Source organism: Ranitomeya imitator, chromosome 2 (genome assembly GCF_032444005.1).
Source record: "Ranitomeya imitator isolate aRanImi1 chromosome 2, aRanImi1.pri, whole genome shotgun sequence".
In the NCBI taxonomy this organism is placed as follows: Eukaryota; Metazoa; Chordata; class Amphibia; order Anura; family Dendrobatidae; genus Ranitomeya; species Ranitomeya imitator.
This window is the reverse complement of record NC_091283.1, coordinates 326554762-326574547: the sequence shown is the minus strand read 5'-3', so window position 1 is coordinate 326574547 and position 19786 is coordinate 326554762. Positions and strand designations below refer to the sequence as shown.

Genomic DNA, 19786 nt, shown 5'->3' with positions numbered 1-19786 from the left:
ATTCTCTGGTGCTGAACATAATTTGATTTCTGTGTAAAATATTTCCCACATTCTGAACAGGAAAAAGGCTTTTCCCCTTTGTGGGTTATGTGGTGGTTAACCAAATCTGATTTCCGTTTAAAACATTTCCCACATTCTGAACAGGAAAAAGGCTTTTCCCCTGTGTGAGTTCTATAGTGTATAACAAGATTACATCGCTGAGTAAAACATTTCCCACATTCTGAACAGGAAAAAGGCTTCTCCCCTGTATGACTTCTCTGGTGACTAACCAAATGTGATTTAGCACAGAAACATTTCTCACATTCTGAACAAGAAAAAGGCTTCTCCCCTGTGTGAATTCTCTGGTGTATAACAAGATCCCCTTTGTGTTTAAAACATTTCCCACATTCTGAACAGGAAAAAGGTTTCACCCCTGTGTGATTTCTCTGGTGCTTAACCAAACTTGATCTGCGTATAAAACATTTACCACATTCTGAACATGAAAATTTCTTCTCCCTTGTGTGATTTCTCTGGTGTCTAACAATATCTGATTTCTGGTTAAAACATTTCTCAAACGTGGAACAAGAAACTCTATTCTCCACTGTGTGATTGTTTTCATGTTTAACAAAAAAATTTTCAAGGATAAAATGATTTCCATGTTCTGAACGTGAAAATTGATTCTTCGCTTTAGGAGCATTTTGCTTTTTAATGCTTATTTTGCGACTTTGATTTTCCTTAGTAGTTGGTAATGAATCAAAAGATGGGACCTGTTTTAAAGAATCAGATGACAAAACTTTGCTGTGAAGGGATGATAAATCTGGAGTAATGGAATTCACTTCAGTAATATCCTGTGGAATTTCAAGATGATTTGATTTAAAAATTGAGGCTGCAAGCTGTTGCTTTGATCTCCTGGTACAGTGATCTGCAAAGAATAAAATAAATTATGATTTTTGAATAAAAAGTCTTCGAATTTTATGATTTTTAACATTCATAGTTAAACAATTAGTAAAAATAGCAAGTTATGTAAAAATATTGAATTATTCCTATAGACATTGAGAATTTGCAGTGTAACAGAAACCTAAACATGCAATAAAAAAAACATATTATGTACTCAAAAATAATACCAATAAAAACTTCTACTTATCCCACAAAAAATAATTCCCCACCTCAGATATGTCATCTGTCAATAAAAAACCGGGATTTTTGTGTACTTACCGTAAAATCCTTTTCTCCAAGCCACTCATTGGGGGACACAGAGCATGGGTTGTATGCTGCTTGCCATTTGGAGGCGGACACTAATTTAACACAAAAAAAGTTAGCTCTTCCTCTGCAGTATACACTCTTGTGCTGGCTCCCAGAGAACCAGTTCGTTGCAAAAGCAGTAGGACCAAATAGTAACAACAAAGAAGAAGAGTACAACATGTCAACTTAAAAGAACAGGCAAAAGCCGTATAAGCCGATAGGGAGGGTGCCATGTCCCCCAATGAGTGGCTCGGGGAAAAGGATTTTACGGCAAGTACACAAAAATCCCTGTTTCTCCTTCGCCTCATTGGGGAGGACACAGAACATGGGACGTCCCAAAGCAGTCCCTGGGTGGGAAAACAACACAAAGGATTAGGCTTCATGCAACCATCTGCCTAAATGTGTGCCACCGCTGCCTGCAGAATTTTTCTGCCCAGGCTCGCATCCGCTAAAGCCGGAGAGTGAACATTATAGTGCTTTGCGAAGGTATGTAAACTAGACCAAGTCACAGCTTTACAGACCTGCTCCGCCGTCGCCTGTTGCCAAATGGCCCAAAAAGCCCCCCCCCCCCCAAGTGGAGTGTGCTCTGATCCCTGTTGGGATGGGCTGACTTATGACTCGGTATGACTCCTGGTGGTAGAATGAATCCACCTGGCTATCGTGGCTTTAGAAGCTGCAAGACCCTTCCTGTGACCTCCCGGGAGAATGAACAGAGCATCTGTTCCTCTGAAGGATGCTGTCCTTGAGACGTACCTTTGCAGAGCTCTAACCAGGTCCAGAGTGTGGAGAGCTTTTTCAACTCTGCGAATAGGGTCCGGACAAAAGGAAGGAAGAACAATGTCCTCATTAAGATGGAAGGACAAAACGACCTTTGGCAAAAAGGACGGCGACGGCTTGAGGACAATCTTTTCCCGATTCAAGATAAGGAAAGGTGCCCAGCAGGATAAGGCGGCTAATTCCGAAACCGTTCTGATCGATGTGATCGCCACAAGGAAGGCAACCTTCCATGGCAGAAAGACCAGCAAAATGTCCGGAAGCAGTTCAAAGGGAGGTTCCTGAAGGGCACTTAGAACCAAGTTGAAGTCCCAAGGCTCTAAAGGCATACGATAGAAAGGAACGACATGTAACACTCCCTAAAGAAAAGTCTTAACCTGAAGTCATTTTGTGATGCGTCTCTGAAATAAAACCGACAGAGCAGAGATTTGGCCCTTGAAAGAGCAGAGTGCCGGCCCAGAGTCCAGTCCGGCCTGTAGGAACTCTAAAATGGTGGGAATTGAGAAGACGAGAGTAGAAAGACCACAATTCTTGCACCAAGCAAAAAATGTCTTCCAGTTACGATGATAGATGCGCACCGATGAGAGCTTACGGGCACTAACCATGGTGGAAATGACCTGTTGAGAAAACTCTGCCTGGGCCCAGGATTCAATGGCCACGCCGTTAAACACAGGGCCCCTGAGTTCTGGTGGTAGATGGGGCCCTGGGAGAGCAGATCTGGCCGATCCAGCAGTCTCCAGGGAATGTCGGCGTACCAACTCTGCGAACCACGCGCGGCGAGGGCAATCGGGAGCAACCAGGATCACTGGTACTCCTTCTGCCTGGATTTTCTCGATTACTCTGGGGAGTAATGGTAGAGGAGGAAAAATGTACAGAAAGCGGAATTGGTGCCATGAAAGAACCAGAGCATTGACACTGATGGCTCTTGGATCACGAGACCTCGCTATAAAATGGGGAACCTTGGCATTCAGTCTGGACGCCATGAAGTCCACATCTGGGATCCCCCAGCGAAGACCGTTCTGGTTAAAGACTTCTGGATGGAGCTCCCACTCCCCCGAAGTGAGATCCTGATGGCTGAGGAAGTCCGCCGTCTAGTTTTCCACTCCTGGAATGTGCACCACTGAGATCACAGAGTAGTTGTTCTCTGCCCAGCGAAGGAGATGAGTTACCTTGGACATGGCAGCCCTGCTGTGGGTATCCCCTTCGTGATTGATGCATGCCACAGCCGTGGCGTTGTCTGATTGGTTACGGATGGGGTAACTCACCAAAAGATGATGGAAGTGTTGCAGGGCCAGTTGAATAGCACGGATCTCCAGAAAGTTGATCGGTAGCTTTGATTCCTGAATTGACCAGCAACGCTGAGCAGTATGGTGGCGGAAGACTGCTCCCCAGCCCGAAAGGCTGTCCACCACCCGAGTGTCTGACCTGCAGGGATAAGCGACACATTCGGTCAGGGAAGAAAGGGTTTCTGTCCCAAGCTGCCACCATCTGTCCTAGTACCCTCATTGCAAACTGGATGGAGTGAGGGCAAGACTGACGAAGTGCTCGGGCTCCTTGTTGAAGGGCTAAGACTTTGTATGGAGGGAGAATTACCAACCCCAGAGATGAGTCCAGAGCATTCCTAGGGAGGATTTGCTTAAGTTTATCAGCCTGCCCCGGCAAGAAAGGGTATAGCAAGTAATGCAGAAAGACTCCACGCAGTCATGGAATGACCGACCTTTGATCATCAGGTCTTTGATCAACAGGTCATCCAGATAGGGCAGAACGGTCACCATGACCTTTGTGAACACTCTGGGGGCAGTAGCAAGGTCAAAGGGCATGACCATGAATTGGAAATGCTGATCGCGAATGACAAAGCGCAGGAATCTCTGGTGAGGGGGAAAAATTTGAATATGCAAGTAAGCGTCTTGGATGTCAATTGAGGCCAAGAATTCCTCTTTTTCCAGGAAGTGATAACTGAAAGCAGAGATTTCATGCGGAAATGAAGAACCTTGACAAACTTGATTAGAAGTTTGAGGTCTAGTATGGGTCTCACGTTTCCGTCCTTCTTTGGGATGACGAAAAGGTTTGAATAGAAACCCTGAAACCTTTCGCTTTCTGGGAAGGGGACAATGACGCCATCTGACGGTCCATGGGATTTTTGATGGATGAGCCATCTGGCATGGACAGGAGAGTTTTGGATGCTAGGTGGGATACTGGGGTATCTACCTCCAGAGATTCCGCCCAATCCTTTTTCAGGTCAGCTGAAAAAAGATACTTGGCTTCAAGAGGCCTTTGTCCTGTAAAGCATTTATCCGGGCGCTCTTTGTGCCTATTAACTAGGACTCTAAATTCAGGGTGAATTACAAATGCCTTATGAGAGCGTTTAGATTTCTTAAAGGATATGGTCTGATCCAGAGCAAAGCTGGAATCTTCCTCAACCTTTAAAGCCTGGTTGACTGCCTCAATAAGCGAATCAACTGTCTTCTGAAAGTCTGGGGAATCCGGATCTGAGGAACCATCAGATTCACATTCGCTACTGAAATCTGGAGAGCGAGAAACGTGTCTGCTTAGGAAACGTGCTACAGATCCAATTTCTAGCTGCCTAACGGCTTCTAGAGTGCTTTCGGCCCCTGCTAACACACTGCTCCTGGCTTGGGTAGGATCCAACTACATCAGTCCTGCAAGCGCTCCGGGTCCCCTGAAGCCATGGATTGAGACAGTGACGAAGCCCACTCAGGGGAACAAGGTACACTGGGCTCGGTGGCGGCGGAGGGCTCCTGAGTGCAGTTGGGGTCACATGCATTGCAGAACTGCAAACTCTGAGCCTCAGGAAACTCAGATTCTCTTGAGGAGCATGAAGTAAAGAACATAGCCAAAGTCTTGTTAGAATTTTTTGATGCCTTAGAAGGGTACACCATGTCCCAGCCTATGTGGCCCTATAATATTAAGGGCTGCTGAGAAGGGGTACTGCGGAGAAAAGAAGGGGTTACAGCAGGGAGGAGGATCATGTCTGTAAAATGCAGCGCTCCCTTACCCAGGTCTGTGTCCCTGCTCCTCCTGTGTTATTCCGACTGCGTGGACCTTGCGCGACACCTGCTCCCTCTGTCCTGATGGCAGAAAGAGTGTGCTGAGGTGGTCTGGGGGGAGAAAGATGGCCCCCGAGATTTCAGAGGCGCTTCTCATGCTGCGCGAGAAGCACAAGGACCGGTGGGCGGAGCCTCCGCATCGTGTCATGGGCGGAGTCAGGGGTTGCGGCCTAGAACAGGGCCGAAGCCAGGGACTACATTTGCAGCTCTGGCCGGCACCAATGCAGGAGGGAGCTGATTTGCGCCTCCCGCAATGAGAATGGGTCCCCATTACCCAGCACCACTCCAGACCACCTAAAAGGAGCCCTCCAGCCCCAGCACTTACCCGGAGAGGCTACCGGGTGGCATGTAAGGCAGCTTGCTGCAGGTCCTCCTGTGCTGCTGCTCGTTTGGACGGTGCAGGGATAGGGGGGAAAACCCTTAATCCACCATCCCTTTAGAAGGGAGGTGGAGAGGGACCATCCGCTTCCTTGTAGGATCCGCTTTAACAGTGGTGGTGCAGTGGGGGCTGCTCGGACACCACGAGGTGGGCCACTGTACAACCAAGGGATTAATCCCCTATGATGGGACAGGGCTGAATGTCCGGCAATAGGCCTGGCTGCGGAAGAGGATACGTGGAGACGACACTCCGTGTGCTCATCCATTGAAGGTGTGGGGAGATCGGTGCCCTTGAAGGGACCAGTCGCCCCTAAATTAGCTCAGGCGTGGCATCCCACATCGCAGGGGAGGATACGGAGAGGCGACACTCTCCCGTGCTCGCCTGTTGATGGTTCGGGGAGATTGGAGCCTTGAAAGGAATCCTTCGCCCCTTCGTCCATTGTAAAAACTAAAAAATGTAAAAATTGTAAAAATGTAAAATAATGAAGAGTTTTTGGTCTGAATAGCACACCCGTCCTTGTGCCGCCTACGGACATTAAGTAAGAACAAGTTCTCTGGGAGCCAGCACGAGGGTGTATACTGCAGAGGAGGAGCTAACTTTTTTGTGCTAACTTAGTGTCAGCCTCCTAGTGGCAAGCATCATACAACCCATGGTCTGTGTCCCCCCAATGACGCGAAGGAGAAAATGGGTTCCCACTTTATTAGTGGCTGAAAGGCTCTTGAATAGTAACATTTCTTCAATAAACCAATTCAGCAACATCTGCTCTCCCAAAGTCAAATCTCCCTTTCGCTTCTGAGCCTTGCAGTGTGCCCAAACCATATCTAGCATCCATGTAATTGGCATTACTATCGTGAGATGAACCCACTTAACTTATGGCGTGAGTGTCTCCTGGAGCACAATCTAGGAACTGTGTGTTGAGCAATAAAATGGCAAATGTGCAATTTTCACTCTTCCACATCCACTGCGTGCTAATTTCCAGAAAATGTCTTTGGGAGTCAAAATAGTCACTACTCCTATAGATTAATTCAATAAAAGTTATAATTTCCAAAATGGAGTCACTTTATGGGGTTTCTACTGCTCTGGATTTCTGCCATGTAGTTGTGTTATGGCTTCTGCATATGCTGTGTCCATCTCCTCTGGGATCTGCTCTCATGACATCTGCTTTTGGTACCAAGAGCGTTCTTATTTATTCTGCAGGCAGCACTGGTGATGAAGGAGACATCAGAACCAGAAGCTCTGGACTGTGCAGGCTCTGTCCAGCCACCAAGATTGGGGTGCCTGGGACCAGTAATACCATCCAGTCTGACAGCTTGAGTTTGTGTGCTGTCAACGGAAATTATCTGCTCCCTACTTAAGCCAATTGGAAAGCACCACACCATACTAAAGCTCAAAGCATATTGACGGAAGCTGCCAGATACAGTCTTGTTCTCTTCTAGTTCAGTCCTCTATGCTCAGCTCCCGGCTTGTTTGTTTCCTGTTGTAAACCCGAACTTCTTGCTGACTTATCTTCCATCTTTTGATTTTGTATTTTCTCTGCCCTCCAGGTTCTGACTCGGCTACCTGACTCCTCTTCTTATGTAGCTATTCTCCAGGTGGTGTGCGCATCAGTAGGTAGGATATGATGATATACTCCAAAACAAAGTGAATACAGCATACAACGCGTTTCAACTCTTATGAGTCTTCTTCAGGTATTACATATAAACTATTACTGCTTTGTGCATTTTATACAGTTAGGTCCATATATATTTGGACAGAGACAACATTTTTCTAATTTTGGTCATAGTCATTGCCACAATGAATTTTAAACAAAACAATTCAGATGCAGTTGAAGTTCAGACTTTCAGCTTTCATTTGAAGGTATCCACATTAAAATTGGATGAAGGGTTAAGGAGTTTCAGCTCCCTAACTTGTGCCACCCTGTTTTTGAAGGGACCAAAAGTAATTGGACAGATTCAATAATTTTAAAATAAAATGTTCATTTTTAGTACTTGGTTGAAAACCCTTTGTTGGCAATGACTGCCTGAAGTCTTGAACTCATGGACATCACCAGACGCTGTGTTTCCTCCTTTTTGATGCTCTGCCAGGCCTTCACTGCGGTGGTTTTCAGTTGGTTTGTTTGTGGGCCTTTCTGTCTGAAGTTTAATCTTTAACAAGTGAAATGCACGCTCAATTGGGTTGAGATCAGGTGACTGACTTGGCCATTCAAGAATATTCCACTTCTTTGCTTTAATAAACTCCTGGGTTGCTTTGGCTTTATGTTTTGGGTCATTGTCCATCTGTAGCATGAAACGACGACCAATCAGTTTGGCTGCATTTGGCTGGATCTGGGCACACAGTATGGCTCTGAATACCTCAGAATTCATTCGGCTGCTTCTGTCCTGTGTCACATCATCAATAAACACTAGTGACCCAGTGCCACTGGCAGCCATGCATGCCCAAGCCATCACACTGCCTCTGCCATGTTTTACAGATGATGTGGTATGCTTTGGATCATGAGCTGTACCACACCTTCGCCATATTTTTCTCTTTCCATCATTTTGGTCACTGTTATTTACTAGATTAAAATTTGTGGTCACTTTCATCCAGGAGTTAAAAACACCAAGGCTAATGCTTTGTCCCATAGCTTACTTGGTGGTGGTGATCATGAGAACTCTAGTCTCAATTCTACAGAAGGGAGTAGTTATTACAGCCTTGTACCCTGACCTGGAGGGAGAGGTGTTGGGGGCTCAGGGGTATGCTCCTGCCTTTCAGGGAGATTATTTGTACCATATAATTTGCGGATAAAGCTATATAGGAACATCGTAACTCCGTGCTTGCTGGTCATCCAGTGGGTAAGGCAACCGCAGACCTCCATTATCATAGTTTTTGGTGGCCATGGTTGAACAGGTGTCTGCTAGCAGTGTTTGCGCGCGTTCTGAAGTATCGCATACCTGTTTTTCTGGTTCTCTTAGGCTACTTTCACACTGGCGTTTTTTGCCAGACGTTGCAATGCGTCGTTTATGGCAAAAAACGCATCCTGCAAAGTTGTTTGCAGGATGCGTTTTTGCCCCATAAAGTTACATTACCGATGCATTGCGACGTCTGGCGACGGTTGCGCCGTGTTGTGGCAGACAGCCGGGAGCAACAAACGTTAAATGTAACGTTTTTTGCTCCTGACGGACCGCTTTTTCCGACCACGCATGCACGGCCGGAACTCCGCCCCCACCTCCCCGCACCTCACAATGGGGCAGCGGATGCGCTGGAGAAATGCATCAGCTGCACCCATTGTGCACCGCATCAAACGCTAGCGTCGGAATCTCGGCCCGACGCACTGCGACGGGGAGATTCCGACGCTAGTGTGAAAGTAGCCTTATTCCACTACCTATTCCTAGTAGACCATGGACACACTAGTCCATGGATTTTATTACTGACCTTCCGGTATAGGCAGCCAAGATGGTGGTTTTGGTGGTTGTAGATAGGTTCAGTTAAATGGTGCATTTCATGGCATTACCGGCACTTCTGAACAGGGTTGGACTGGGACACCGGAGAATCCTCCAGTGGGCCCCGCCCCCAGCTGCTGCCTCCTTCATTTGTGCCTGCCCTGCATGCTCATAGCGTGTGTCCAGCAGTGCGCACTTTATTGTATAGTCGGCACCGGCTGGCAGACTGCACAGGTGATGGGAAGTTCAGGTGCAGCTCCTTCACATCACCCGCTGCCTGCTTCTATTACTCTGCCAGGAGAGCTGTGGGTGCAGAGTGCCGACCCTCACTTCAGCCAGCACAGTCGGAGGAACAGCTGACTGTGAGGCCGAGTCAGAGGAGACGCGCACACAACAGCTGACCGGCCGCAGTCACCTGTTTCCTGTGCTGCGTCTCTCTGCTCCTCTTCCACAAAGCCCTGGGCAGCAGCGTAAACACTGATTGGCTGCAATTCAGCCAATCAGCGTTAGTTTTCTTTGTGTGACCTCACAGCACAGCTCAGGCAAGGAGCTGTGCTGTAATTGGTCAGCTGTCCTACTCAAGCAGCACATGGCATGGCCATATATTGTGCAGAGGAGCAGAGGGATGGCTGCAGTCAGTGTGACTGTGTAAATAACTACCGTATATACTCAAGTATAAGCCGACCCCCCTAATTTTGCCACAAAAAACTGGGAAAACTTATTGACTCGAGAATAAGCCTAGGGTGGAAATGCAGCATTTACCGGTGAATTTCAAAAAATAAAAATAGATCATTCTTGCCCCATAGCTGTGCCATATAGTGCTCTGCATGTTCATTATTGCCCCATAGCTGTGCCCCACATAGTGCTCTGCACCATTCATGATTGTCCCTATAGCTGTGCCCCATACAGTGCTCTGCACCGTTCATTATTTCCCTATAGCTATGCCCCATATAGTGCTCTGCACCGTTCATTGTTCCCTATAGCTGTGCCCCATATAGTGCTCTGCACCGTTCATTATTTCCCTATAGCTATGCCCCATATAGTGCTCTGCACCGTTCATTGTTCCCTATAGCTGTGCCCCATATAGTGCTCTGCACCGTTCATTGTTCCCTATAGCTGTGCCCCATATAGTGCTCTGCACCATTCATTATTTCCCTATAGCTGTGCCCCATATAGTGCTCTGCACCGTTCATTGTTCCCTATAGCTGTGCCCCATATAGTGCTCTGCACCGTTCATTGTTCCCTATAGCTGTGCCCCATATAGTGCTCTGCACCGTTCATTGTTCCCTATAGCTGTGCCCCATATAGTGCTCTGCACCGTTCATTGTTCCCTATAGCTGTGCCCCATATAGTGCTCTGCACCATTCATTATTTCCCTATAGCTGTGCCCCATATAGTGCTCTGCACCGTTCATTGTTCCCTATAGCTGTGCCCCATATAGTGCTCTGCACCGTTCATTGTTCCCTATAGCTGTGCCCCATATAGTGCTCTGCACCGTTCATTGTTCCCTATAGCTGTGCCCCATATAGTGCTCTGCACCGTTCATTGTTCCCTATAGCTGTGCCCCATATAGTGCTCTGCACCATTCATTATTTCCCTATAGCTCTGCCATATAGTGCTCTGCACCGTTCATAGTTCCCTATATAAAGCTGTGCCATTGCCGCTGCAGTAAAAAAAAAAAAAAAAAAGCCATACTCACCTCTCTTGATTGCAGCTCCCGGCGTCTCGTTCCGGCGTCTCGTCCCGGCGTCTCCGCTCTGACTGATCAGGCAGAGGGCGCCGCGCACACTATATGCGTCATCGCGCCCTCTGACCTGAACAGTCAGAGCGCAGAGACGCCGGGAAGATGGAGGCGCCGGGAAGATGGAGCGGCGCCTGGAACGCGGACAGGTGACTATTACATACTTACCTGGTCCCGACGTCCGGCTCCCCCTGCCTGTCACAGCTGGTCTTCGGTGCCGCAGCTTCTTTCTCTAATCAGCGGTCACCGGCAGCGCTGATTAGAGAAATGAATAGGCGGCTCCACCCCTATGGGAGGTGGAGCCGCCTATTCATTTCTGTAATGAGCGGTCCCACGTGACCGCTGAAGAGGGGAAGAAGCTGCAGCACAGAAGACCGTGGGATGGCAGGGACAGCGCCAGGATCGCTGGGACTAGGCAAGTATGCCTCAGCGCCCTCACCCCCTCACCCGCCGACCCTGCCACCCACCTTGACTCGAGTATAAGCCGAGAGGGGCACTTTCAGCCCAAAAATTTGGGCTGAAAATCTCGGCTTATACTCGAGTATATACGGTATATGATGCCTGCACCCAGAGTAGATCTCCGGCCATAGAGGCAGTTAGGGGAGGGGTTCCCATGCATCCTAAAGGTGACACAGGGTAGGGGGCCCACAGTGATATTCTAATTTTCTTGTAAGCCCCCTCCCCCATTGTGTCAACCACCTCTATTTTACTGTAGCTCCCCTTTCCCTCTCTGAGCAGGCTCATAGGAAATTAGAGGTGAAATAGTGGGGGAGGGGGCAACAGAATATTAAGTGACAGTGGGTGAGGGGGCCCACAGGAAAATAGAGGTGAAAGTGGGGGAGGGGGCACACAGGATATTGGGTGACAGTGGTGAAGGGGGTCCTCAGGTAATTAACACCTTTACGACATCCGCCTTACATGTATGGCGCGTGTTATATGCCAGTGTCAATCTCTGACAGCAGCATATAACACATGCCAACGTGCGTGCGCATCATTCTCTCACACATTGGCGCCCATGATGTGATCGTGGGTCGCTGATGGGTTGTCATGACAGCCAGGGGTCTTCTTCCTGTGGCTGGGCTTTAAAGGACACCGTGATTTCTGCTAAATGCAATGAAGCTGTGGCATCACTGTATATAACAGCACATGCGATCGGATGATCACATCTTCATGTCCTCTAAGGGGGCTAACTGTACCAGTGAAAGGTTAAAAAAAAAAAAAAAAAAAGTTAAAAAAATGCCTAAAAGTTCAAATCACCCACTTTTTATCCCATTGAAAGTAAATCTATTTAAAAAATAAAAAAAATAAAAAAAACACATATTTGGTATTGCTGGCTCAGAAAAGTCCAATCTATCAAAATATAAAAACAATTAACCCGATGATCAGTAAACACCGTAAACAGAAACAAAACAAGAACACCAAATTTCCTTTTTTCTGTTTGCCACAATTCCTCAAAAAAAGCTAGGTTAGGGGTGTGATTAGAGTTGGGATTAGGGTTAGGGGTGTGTTTGGGATAAGGTTTCAGTTAGAATTGGGGGGTTTCCACTGTTTAGGCACATCAGGGGCTCTCCAAACGCGACATGTCATCCGATCTCAATTCCAGCCAATTCTGCGTTGAAAAAGTAAAACAGTGCTCCTTCCCTTCCGAGCTCTCCTGTGTGCCCAAACAGGGGTTTACCCCAACATATGGGATATCATCGTACTCAGGACAAATAGGACAACAACGTTTGGAGTCCAATTTCTCTTGTTACCCTTGGGAAAATAAAAATTTGGGGGGCTAAAAAAAACATTTTTGAGGGAAAAAAAAAGATTTTTTTATTTTCACGGCTCTGCGTTATAAATTGTAGTGAAACACTTGGGGGTTCAAAGTTCTCACAACACATCTAGATAAGTTCCTTGGGGGGTCTAGTTTCCAATATGGGGGTCACTTGTGGGGGGATTTCTACTGTTTAGGTACATCAGGGGCTCTGCAAATGCAACGTGAGGCCTGCAGACCAATCCATCCAAGTCTGCATTCCAAATGACGCTCCTTCCCTTCCGAGCTCTGCCATGCACCCAAACGGTGGTTCCCCCCCACATATGGGGTATCAGCGTACTCAGGACAAATTGGACAACAACTTTTGGGGACCAATTTCTCCTGTTACCCTTGGAAAAATACAAGTCTGGGGGCTAAATAATAATTTTTGTGGAAAAAAAAAATAATTTTTATTTTCACGGCTCTGCGTTATAAACTTCTGTGAAGCACTTGGTGGGTCAAAGTGCTCACCACACATCTAGATAAGTTCCTTAGGGGGTCTACTTTTCAAAATGGTGTCACTTGTGGGGGGTTTCAATGTTTAGGCACATTAGTGGCTCTCCAAAAGCAACATGGCGTCCCATCTCAATTCCAGCCAATTTTCCTTGAAAAGTTAAGTGGCGCTCCTTCCCTTTCGAGCTCTGCCATGCGCCCAAACAGTGGTTTAACCTCACATATGGGGTATCGGCGTACTCAGGACAAATTGTACAACAACTTTTGGGGTCCATTTTCTCCTGTTACCCTTGGTAAAATAAAACAAATTCTGGTGAGATTGCTGGCTAATCAAGCAGAGTGATACTGTTATTTTTAAACCAGGTATTGGTACTTTTGGCAGTGTGGACAGGGGCCAAGTCCTGCTGGAGAATGAAATTTACATCTCCAAAAAGTTTGTCTGCAGAGGGAAGCATGAAATGCTCTAAAATTTCCTGGTAGACGGCTGCGCTGACTTTTGTCTTGATAAAACACAGTGGACCTACACCAGCAGATGACATTGGTCCCTAAACCATCACCGATTGTGGAAACTTCACACTAGACCTCAAGCAGCTTGGATTGTGGCCTCTCCACTCTTCCTGCAGACTCTGGGACCTTCATTGCCAAATGAAATGCAAAATTCACTTTCATCTGAAAACAACTTCTTGGACCACTGAGCAACAGTCCAGTTATTTTTCTCATTAGCCCAGGTAAGACGCTTCTGGCGTTGTCTATTGGTCAGGAGTAGCTTCACACAAGGAATGCGACAATTGTAGCCCATGTCCTGATATGTCTGTGTGTGGTGGCTCTTGAAGGAATGACTCCAGCAGCAGTCCACTCCTTGTGAATCTCCCCCAAATTTTTGAATGGCCTTTTCTTAATCCTTTCAAGGCTGCGGTTATTCCGGTTGCTTGTGCACCTTTTCCTACCACACTTTTACCTTCCACTCAGCTTTCCATTAATATGCTTGGATACAGCACTCTGTGAACAGCCAGCTTCTATAGCAATGACCTTTTGGGCTTACCTGCCTAGTGGAGTGTGTCAGTGACTGCTTTATGGACATCTGTCAAGTAAGCAGTCTTCCCCATGATTGTGGAGCTACTGAAACAGACTAAGGTACCTTTTGTAAAGCTTAGGAAGCCTTTGTGAGTGTTTTTTGTCAATTATTATAATTTACTGAAATAATGGCTTTTGGGGTTTCATTGGCTGTAATCCATAATCATCAACATTAACAGAAATAAACACTTCAAATACATCACTCTATTTGTAATGACTATAAAATATATCAGTTTCACTTTTTGTATTGAAGAACTGAAATAAATTAACTTTTTGATGATATTCCAATTTTGTGAGAAGCACCTGTACCTGATGCCTACCAGCTTTTGGCTGGAGGCACTCCCAAAGTGCGAGCACTGCCCCTTTAAGAATCGGAGTGAGTGTATGCCGACCTAGAGAAGCAGGAAGGCACAACAGGGAACAGATACATCGCCGACTGGCCGGGATATTGAGCATGTTGGCATCCGTACCACAGGAGGGAGAAGGACCACACTGGGATGTCAGAATCGCCTTTACAAATGTAACAGCATCATTACCCTCCGCTTTCTCTTACAGGACCATCATAATATTTTTCTTAAAGTGATTTTCTAACTTGTCAGCACTAACTGTCAGTCTATGTACGCGGGCAATTGGTTTTGTAGTTCACAGACCTGGACAGGTAATGGTCAGTGTCTCCTAATTTATGTTGGTAGGTGGATTTCCCAGATTGTAAGTTCTATAGAGAAGAGCTTTCAATACCCAAAGTCATTTGGATAGTTTTGGGTGGGGGAGATTATTGTGGTCTAGAGGCAAAATTGAGACCACACGAGTGTGACATGACTGAACTACTTCTTTACTTCTCTGTACTTAGTGGTTACTACTCACATGTAGGAATCTCCTCTTTACACCGCTCATCGCCCCTCACATGTCTCTGTAGTATTAATATGGGTCAGATCTTCACACTGAAACAAATATTGTAAAAGTCACACACAGATGGAGAAGTCACATCTATGATCAGCTCTAATCCTGCCATCTCCACCGTTCACATTACACAAGTATAAAACACTAGATGGTGGCCCGATTCAAACGCATCGGGTATTCTAGAATATATATATATATATATATATATATATATATATATATATATATATATATATATATATATATATATATATATATATATATATAGCAGCCACGCAGTATATAACACAGGCCATGCAGTATATAACAGCCCAAGCAGTATATAGCAGTGTGGGCACCATATCCCTGTTAAAAAAAGTCATAATTAAAATAATAAATAGTTATATACTCACCCTCCGGCGTCCAGCGAAGCGGTCACGATGCGCGCGCTGCTGCCGCCAGCTTCCGTTCCCAGAGATGCATTGCGAAATTACCCAGATGACTTAACGGTCTTGCGAGACCGCCAAGTCTTCTGGGTAATTTCGCAATGCATTTCTGGGTAATTTCGCAATGCATCTCTGGGAACGGAAGCTGGCGGCAACAGCGCGCGCATCGGCGGACGACGGAAGGTGATAATAGCAGGTTTTTAGTTTTTTTGTCATTTTTAAGATTAGATTTTTTTACTATTGATGCTGCATAGGCAGCATCAATAGTAAAAAGTTGGTCACACAGGGTTAATAGTAGCGTTAACGGAGTGCGTTACACCACGGCATAACGTGGTCCGTTAATGCTGCCATTAACCCTGTGTGAGCGCTGACTGGAGGGGAGTATGGAGCGGGCACTGACTGGACCGAAGTAGGGAGGGACTAATTTTCGGCCGGGCTGTGGTGGCCGCGACCAATCAGCGACACGGGATTTCCGTGACAGACAAACAGACAGACAGACAAACAGACGGAAGTGCCCCTTAGACGATTATATAGTAGATAAAACAAGACTGAGCACAAAACCTTCACAACCGTCTACACATCATAGGGGAGATCTCATGACACCTTCTCTCCATCTACCTGATGATCCTGAGCAACATTGGGATCTTCTTGATTACAGTCCTGTGGAAGAAGAGGACGGGGACATCTCTCTGGTGTTGTCCTCTTACTGGACAGATCTGGAGGAAATACATACAGGGACTGAATTCATTCTTTACATACAGATAATTATAGGCCGCGTGTATTTAGTCCTGTCTATTACCTGGTGATGTGAGGGGCTGGGGAACCTCCATCATGACGTCCTTGTACAGATCTTTGTGTCCTTCTAAAAACTCCCACTCCTCCATGGAGAAATAGACGGCGACATCCTGACACCTTACAGGAACCTGACACATACAGCGATACCGTCATCCCCCCGATCCTTTCATGGCGCTACTGTATAATGTCCCAGCAGTGTCACCTCTCCAGTCAGCAGCTCAATCATCTTGTAGACGAGTTCCAGGATCTTCTGATCATTGATGTCCTCATGTATCAGGGGGAGAGGTGGAGGCCCCGTGATTGGGCTCAGGGGTCTTCCCCATCCCTCCGACACAGGGTCCTGACAGCGTCCACTAGAGGTCTTCTTCACCACTGTGTAATCCTGGTTATGGAGAGACACATTAATAAATCTCACTACAGACATTTCCAGAGTCCTCACCTCACCAGTTCTGTCCATATGTTATTCCGATAGATAAGAATGATTTAATGTGACGTCATCAGAATTTCTCACCTCTCCAGCAAGCCGGAAGAGGATCTCTAGGGTGAGGTGTAATATCCTCTCCGCCATCTTGTCTCTGTCCATATTCATCTTTGATGGATAAGCCAAAAAAAATGCTCTTCTGTGGAAGATCTTCACTGAGAGGATCTGATATTGTAGATACCTGAATGAGAAGAAGATGAGCCGATGTAACATCATAATACTACAATTACTGGAGATAATAAGGGAAACATATGAGGAGATTTATTATTTTACATTATTTAGTTTTTCCTGACATCTACTAATAAAACCTATATATGTTTAGGCCACAGACAACAAGCAGTTTCTCCCTCGGAGTCGGCAGCTGAATACGTTCCTCATTGACTCATCTTCCATAACGCTAATTCTCGTCTCATTTACCGACACTGGAATCGGCATTAGCAATACTGCAGGAGATATTCATTACACGTGACAGGAGAAATAACTACTTCATGATGAGAACGACATCTTCATCTTATACTACGGCTCTAGAAACAGATTTGTCCAGAGTCGGTCACTGACTCCATCACCACCGGCCTCTATATGAAGGTTTCCCGTCTTCCCCACACTGTAATCTTCTATGACGTTAGATCTCAGGTCTGATTCACACACAGAAGTTTGAGGCTTTAAGGAAAGATTTTTTGTAAGAACCAAGACAGGAGATATTTGATGATAATATCTATGTACAGGGTTTTTTTTTGGCATTTTCCTGTAGGCTTCCATATATTACACAAAAAAAAACAAAAACACAGTACTGGGGTAACATTATACTGTGTAGAGGCCCTGTACTATGAGAGTAATACATGTTTCTTGGTTCCTGTCTTTCATAGTTGGGTCGTTTGTATCTATCAGCGGAAAAGGAACAAAACCATTGTGATTCTTATAAGGAGACAACACAAAACCCCCTAAATATAACATTTTATAACAACCCCACAATCTGTGACTCTTCAGGGTAAATCGCTCTCACCATTGGATTAGAGCTGATACTATACTAGTTAGACCGCACATGGAGTACTGTGTCCAGTTTTGGGCACCGGTGCTCAGGAAGGATATAATGGAACTAGAGAGAGTACAAAGGAGGGCAACAAAATTAATAAAGGGGATGGGAGAACTACAATACCCAGATAGATTAGCAAAATTAGGATTATTTAGTCTAGAAAAAAAGACGACTGAGGGGCGATCTAATAACCATGTATAAGTATATAAGAGGACAATACAAATATCTCGCTGAGGATCTGTTTATACCAAGGAAGGTGACGGGCACAAGGGGGCATTCTTTGCGTCTGGAGGAGAGAAGGTTTTTCCACCAACATAGAAGAGGATTCTTTACTGTTAGGGCAGTGAGAATCTGGAATTGCTTGCCTGAGGAGGTGGTGATGGCGAACTCAGTCGAGGGGTTCAAGAGAGGCCTGGATGTCTTCCTGGAGCAGAACAATATTGTATCATACAATTATTAGGTTCTGTAGAAGGACGTAGATCTGGGGATTTATTATGATGGAATATAGGCTGAACTGGATGGACAAATGTCTTTTTTCGGCCTTACTAACTATGTTACTATGTTACTATGAAGCTAAAGAGACTAAACAGACTTTCTGTCACCTCCATAAAGGGGCACTTTTCCGTGTTTATCAGAACTGTCCGAGGATTATTAGAGGTGATAGATTCCCCCCAATTAGAAGGGACACCTGTGGATATTGGGGTCTTTACCTGCTACAGTTCTGGTGTGGAACCCCCACCCGCAGAGCCGCACTCCACATAGAGAATAATGGAGCCTCCAGCACCGACCTCCACCCGCAGAGCCGCACTCCACATAGAGAATAATGGAGCCTCCAGCACCGACCTCCACCTGCAGAACCGCACTCCACATAGAGAATAATGGAGCCTCCAGCACCGACCTCCACCCGCAGAGCCGCACTCCACATAGAGAATAATGGGGCCTCCAGCACCGACCTCCACCCACAGAGCCGCACTCCACATAGAGAATAATGGGGCCTCCAGCACCAACCTCCACCCGCAGAGCCGCACTCCACATAGAGAATAATGGAGCCTCCAGCACCGACCTCCACCCGCAGAGCCGCACTCCACATAGAGAATAATGGAGCCTCCAGCACCGACCTCCACCCGCAGAGCCACACTCCACATAGAGAATAATGGAGCCTCCAGCACCGACCTCCACCCGCAGAGCCACACTCCACATAGAGAATAATGGAGCCTCCAGCACCGACCTCCACCCCCAGAGCCACACTCCACATAGAGAATAATGGAGCCTCCAGCACCGACCTCCACCCGCAGAGCCGCACTCCACATAGAGAATAATGGAGCCTCCAGCACCAACCTCCACCCGCAGAGCCGCACTCCACATAGAGAATAATGGAGCCTCCAGCACCGACCTCCACCCGCAGAGCCACACTCCACATAGAGAATAATGGAGCCTCCAGCACCGACCTCCACCCGCAGAGCCGCACTCCACATAGAGAATAATGGAGCCTCCAGCACCGACCTCCACCCGCAGAGCAGCACTCCACATAGAGAATAATGGAGCCTCCAGCACCGACCCCCACCCGCAGAGCCGCACTCCACATAGAGAATGGAGCCTCCAGCACCGACCTCCACCCGCAGAGCCGCACTCCACATAGAGAATAATGGAGCCTCCAGCACCGACCTCCACCCGCAGAGCCACACTCCACATAGAGAATAATGGAGCCTCCAGCACCGACCTCCACCCGCAGAGCCGCACTCCACATAGAGAATAATGGAGCCTCCAGCACCAACCTACACCCGCAGAGCCGCACTCCACATAGAGAATAATGGAGCCTCCAGCACCGACCTCCACCCGCAGAGCCGCACTCCACATAGAGAATAATGGAGCCTCCAGCACCGACCTCCACCAGCAGAACCGCACTCCACATAGAGAATAATGGAGCCTCCAGCACCGACCTCCACCCGCAGAGCCGCACTCCACATAGAGAATAATGGAGCCTCCAGCACCGACCTCCACCCGCAGAGCCACACTCCACATAGAGAATAATGGAGCCTCCAGCACCGACCTCCACCCGCAGAGCCGCACTCCACATAGAGAATAATGGAGCCTCCAGCACCGACCTCCACCCGCAGAGCAGCACTCCACATAGAGAATAATGGAGCCTCCAGCACCGACCTCCACCCGCAGAGCAGCACTCCACATAGAGAATAATGGAGCCTCCAGCACCGACCCCCACCCGCAGA

At 47.0% G+C, this 19786-nt stretch overlaps 1 protein-coding gene across 1 annotated transcript; it reads right to left on the bottom strand.

Annotated features, from left to right (window-relative positions):
• Positions 1–762: 762 nt before the first annotated feature.
• Positions 763–17775, bottom strand: LOC138663537 (oocyte zinc finger protein XlCOF29-like). Its single transcript, XM_069749778.1, has 6 exons — positions 16556–17775; positions 16247–16426; positions 16049–16172; positions 15868–15965; positions 14789–14865; positions 763–901 (listed from the first exon to the last, which is right to left on the bottom strand). Exons 1-5 carry the CDS (start codon positions 16739–16741, stop codon positions 14815–14817), a joined length of 639 nt encoding a protein of 212 aa, XP_069605879.1. The 5' UTR covers positions 16742–17775; the 3' UTR covers positions 763–901; positions 14789–14814.
• Between the last annotated feature and the right edge of the window lie 2011 nt (positions 17776–19786).

Excerpts from the sequence above, each read along its gene's own strand:
- LOC138663537 (XM_069749778.1), bottom strand. The coding sequence starts at position 16,741 with ATGATGTTACATCGGCTCATCTTCTTCTCATTCAGGTATCTACAATAT. Across the intron at positions 16,427-16,555 it reads TCTTCCGGCTTGCTGGAGAG|GATTACACAGTGGTGAAGAA; the intron begins GTGAGAAATTCT and ends CTCCATAACCAG. Across the intron at positions 15,966-16,048 it reads CCAGCCCCTCACATCACCAG|ATCTGTCCAGTAAGAGGACA; the intron begins GTAATAGACAGG and ends TATTTCCTCCAG.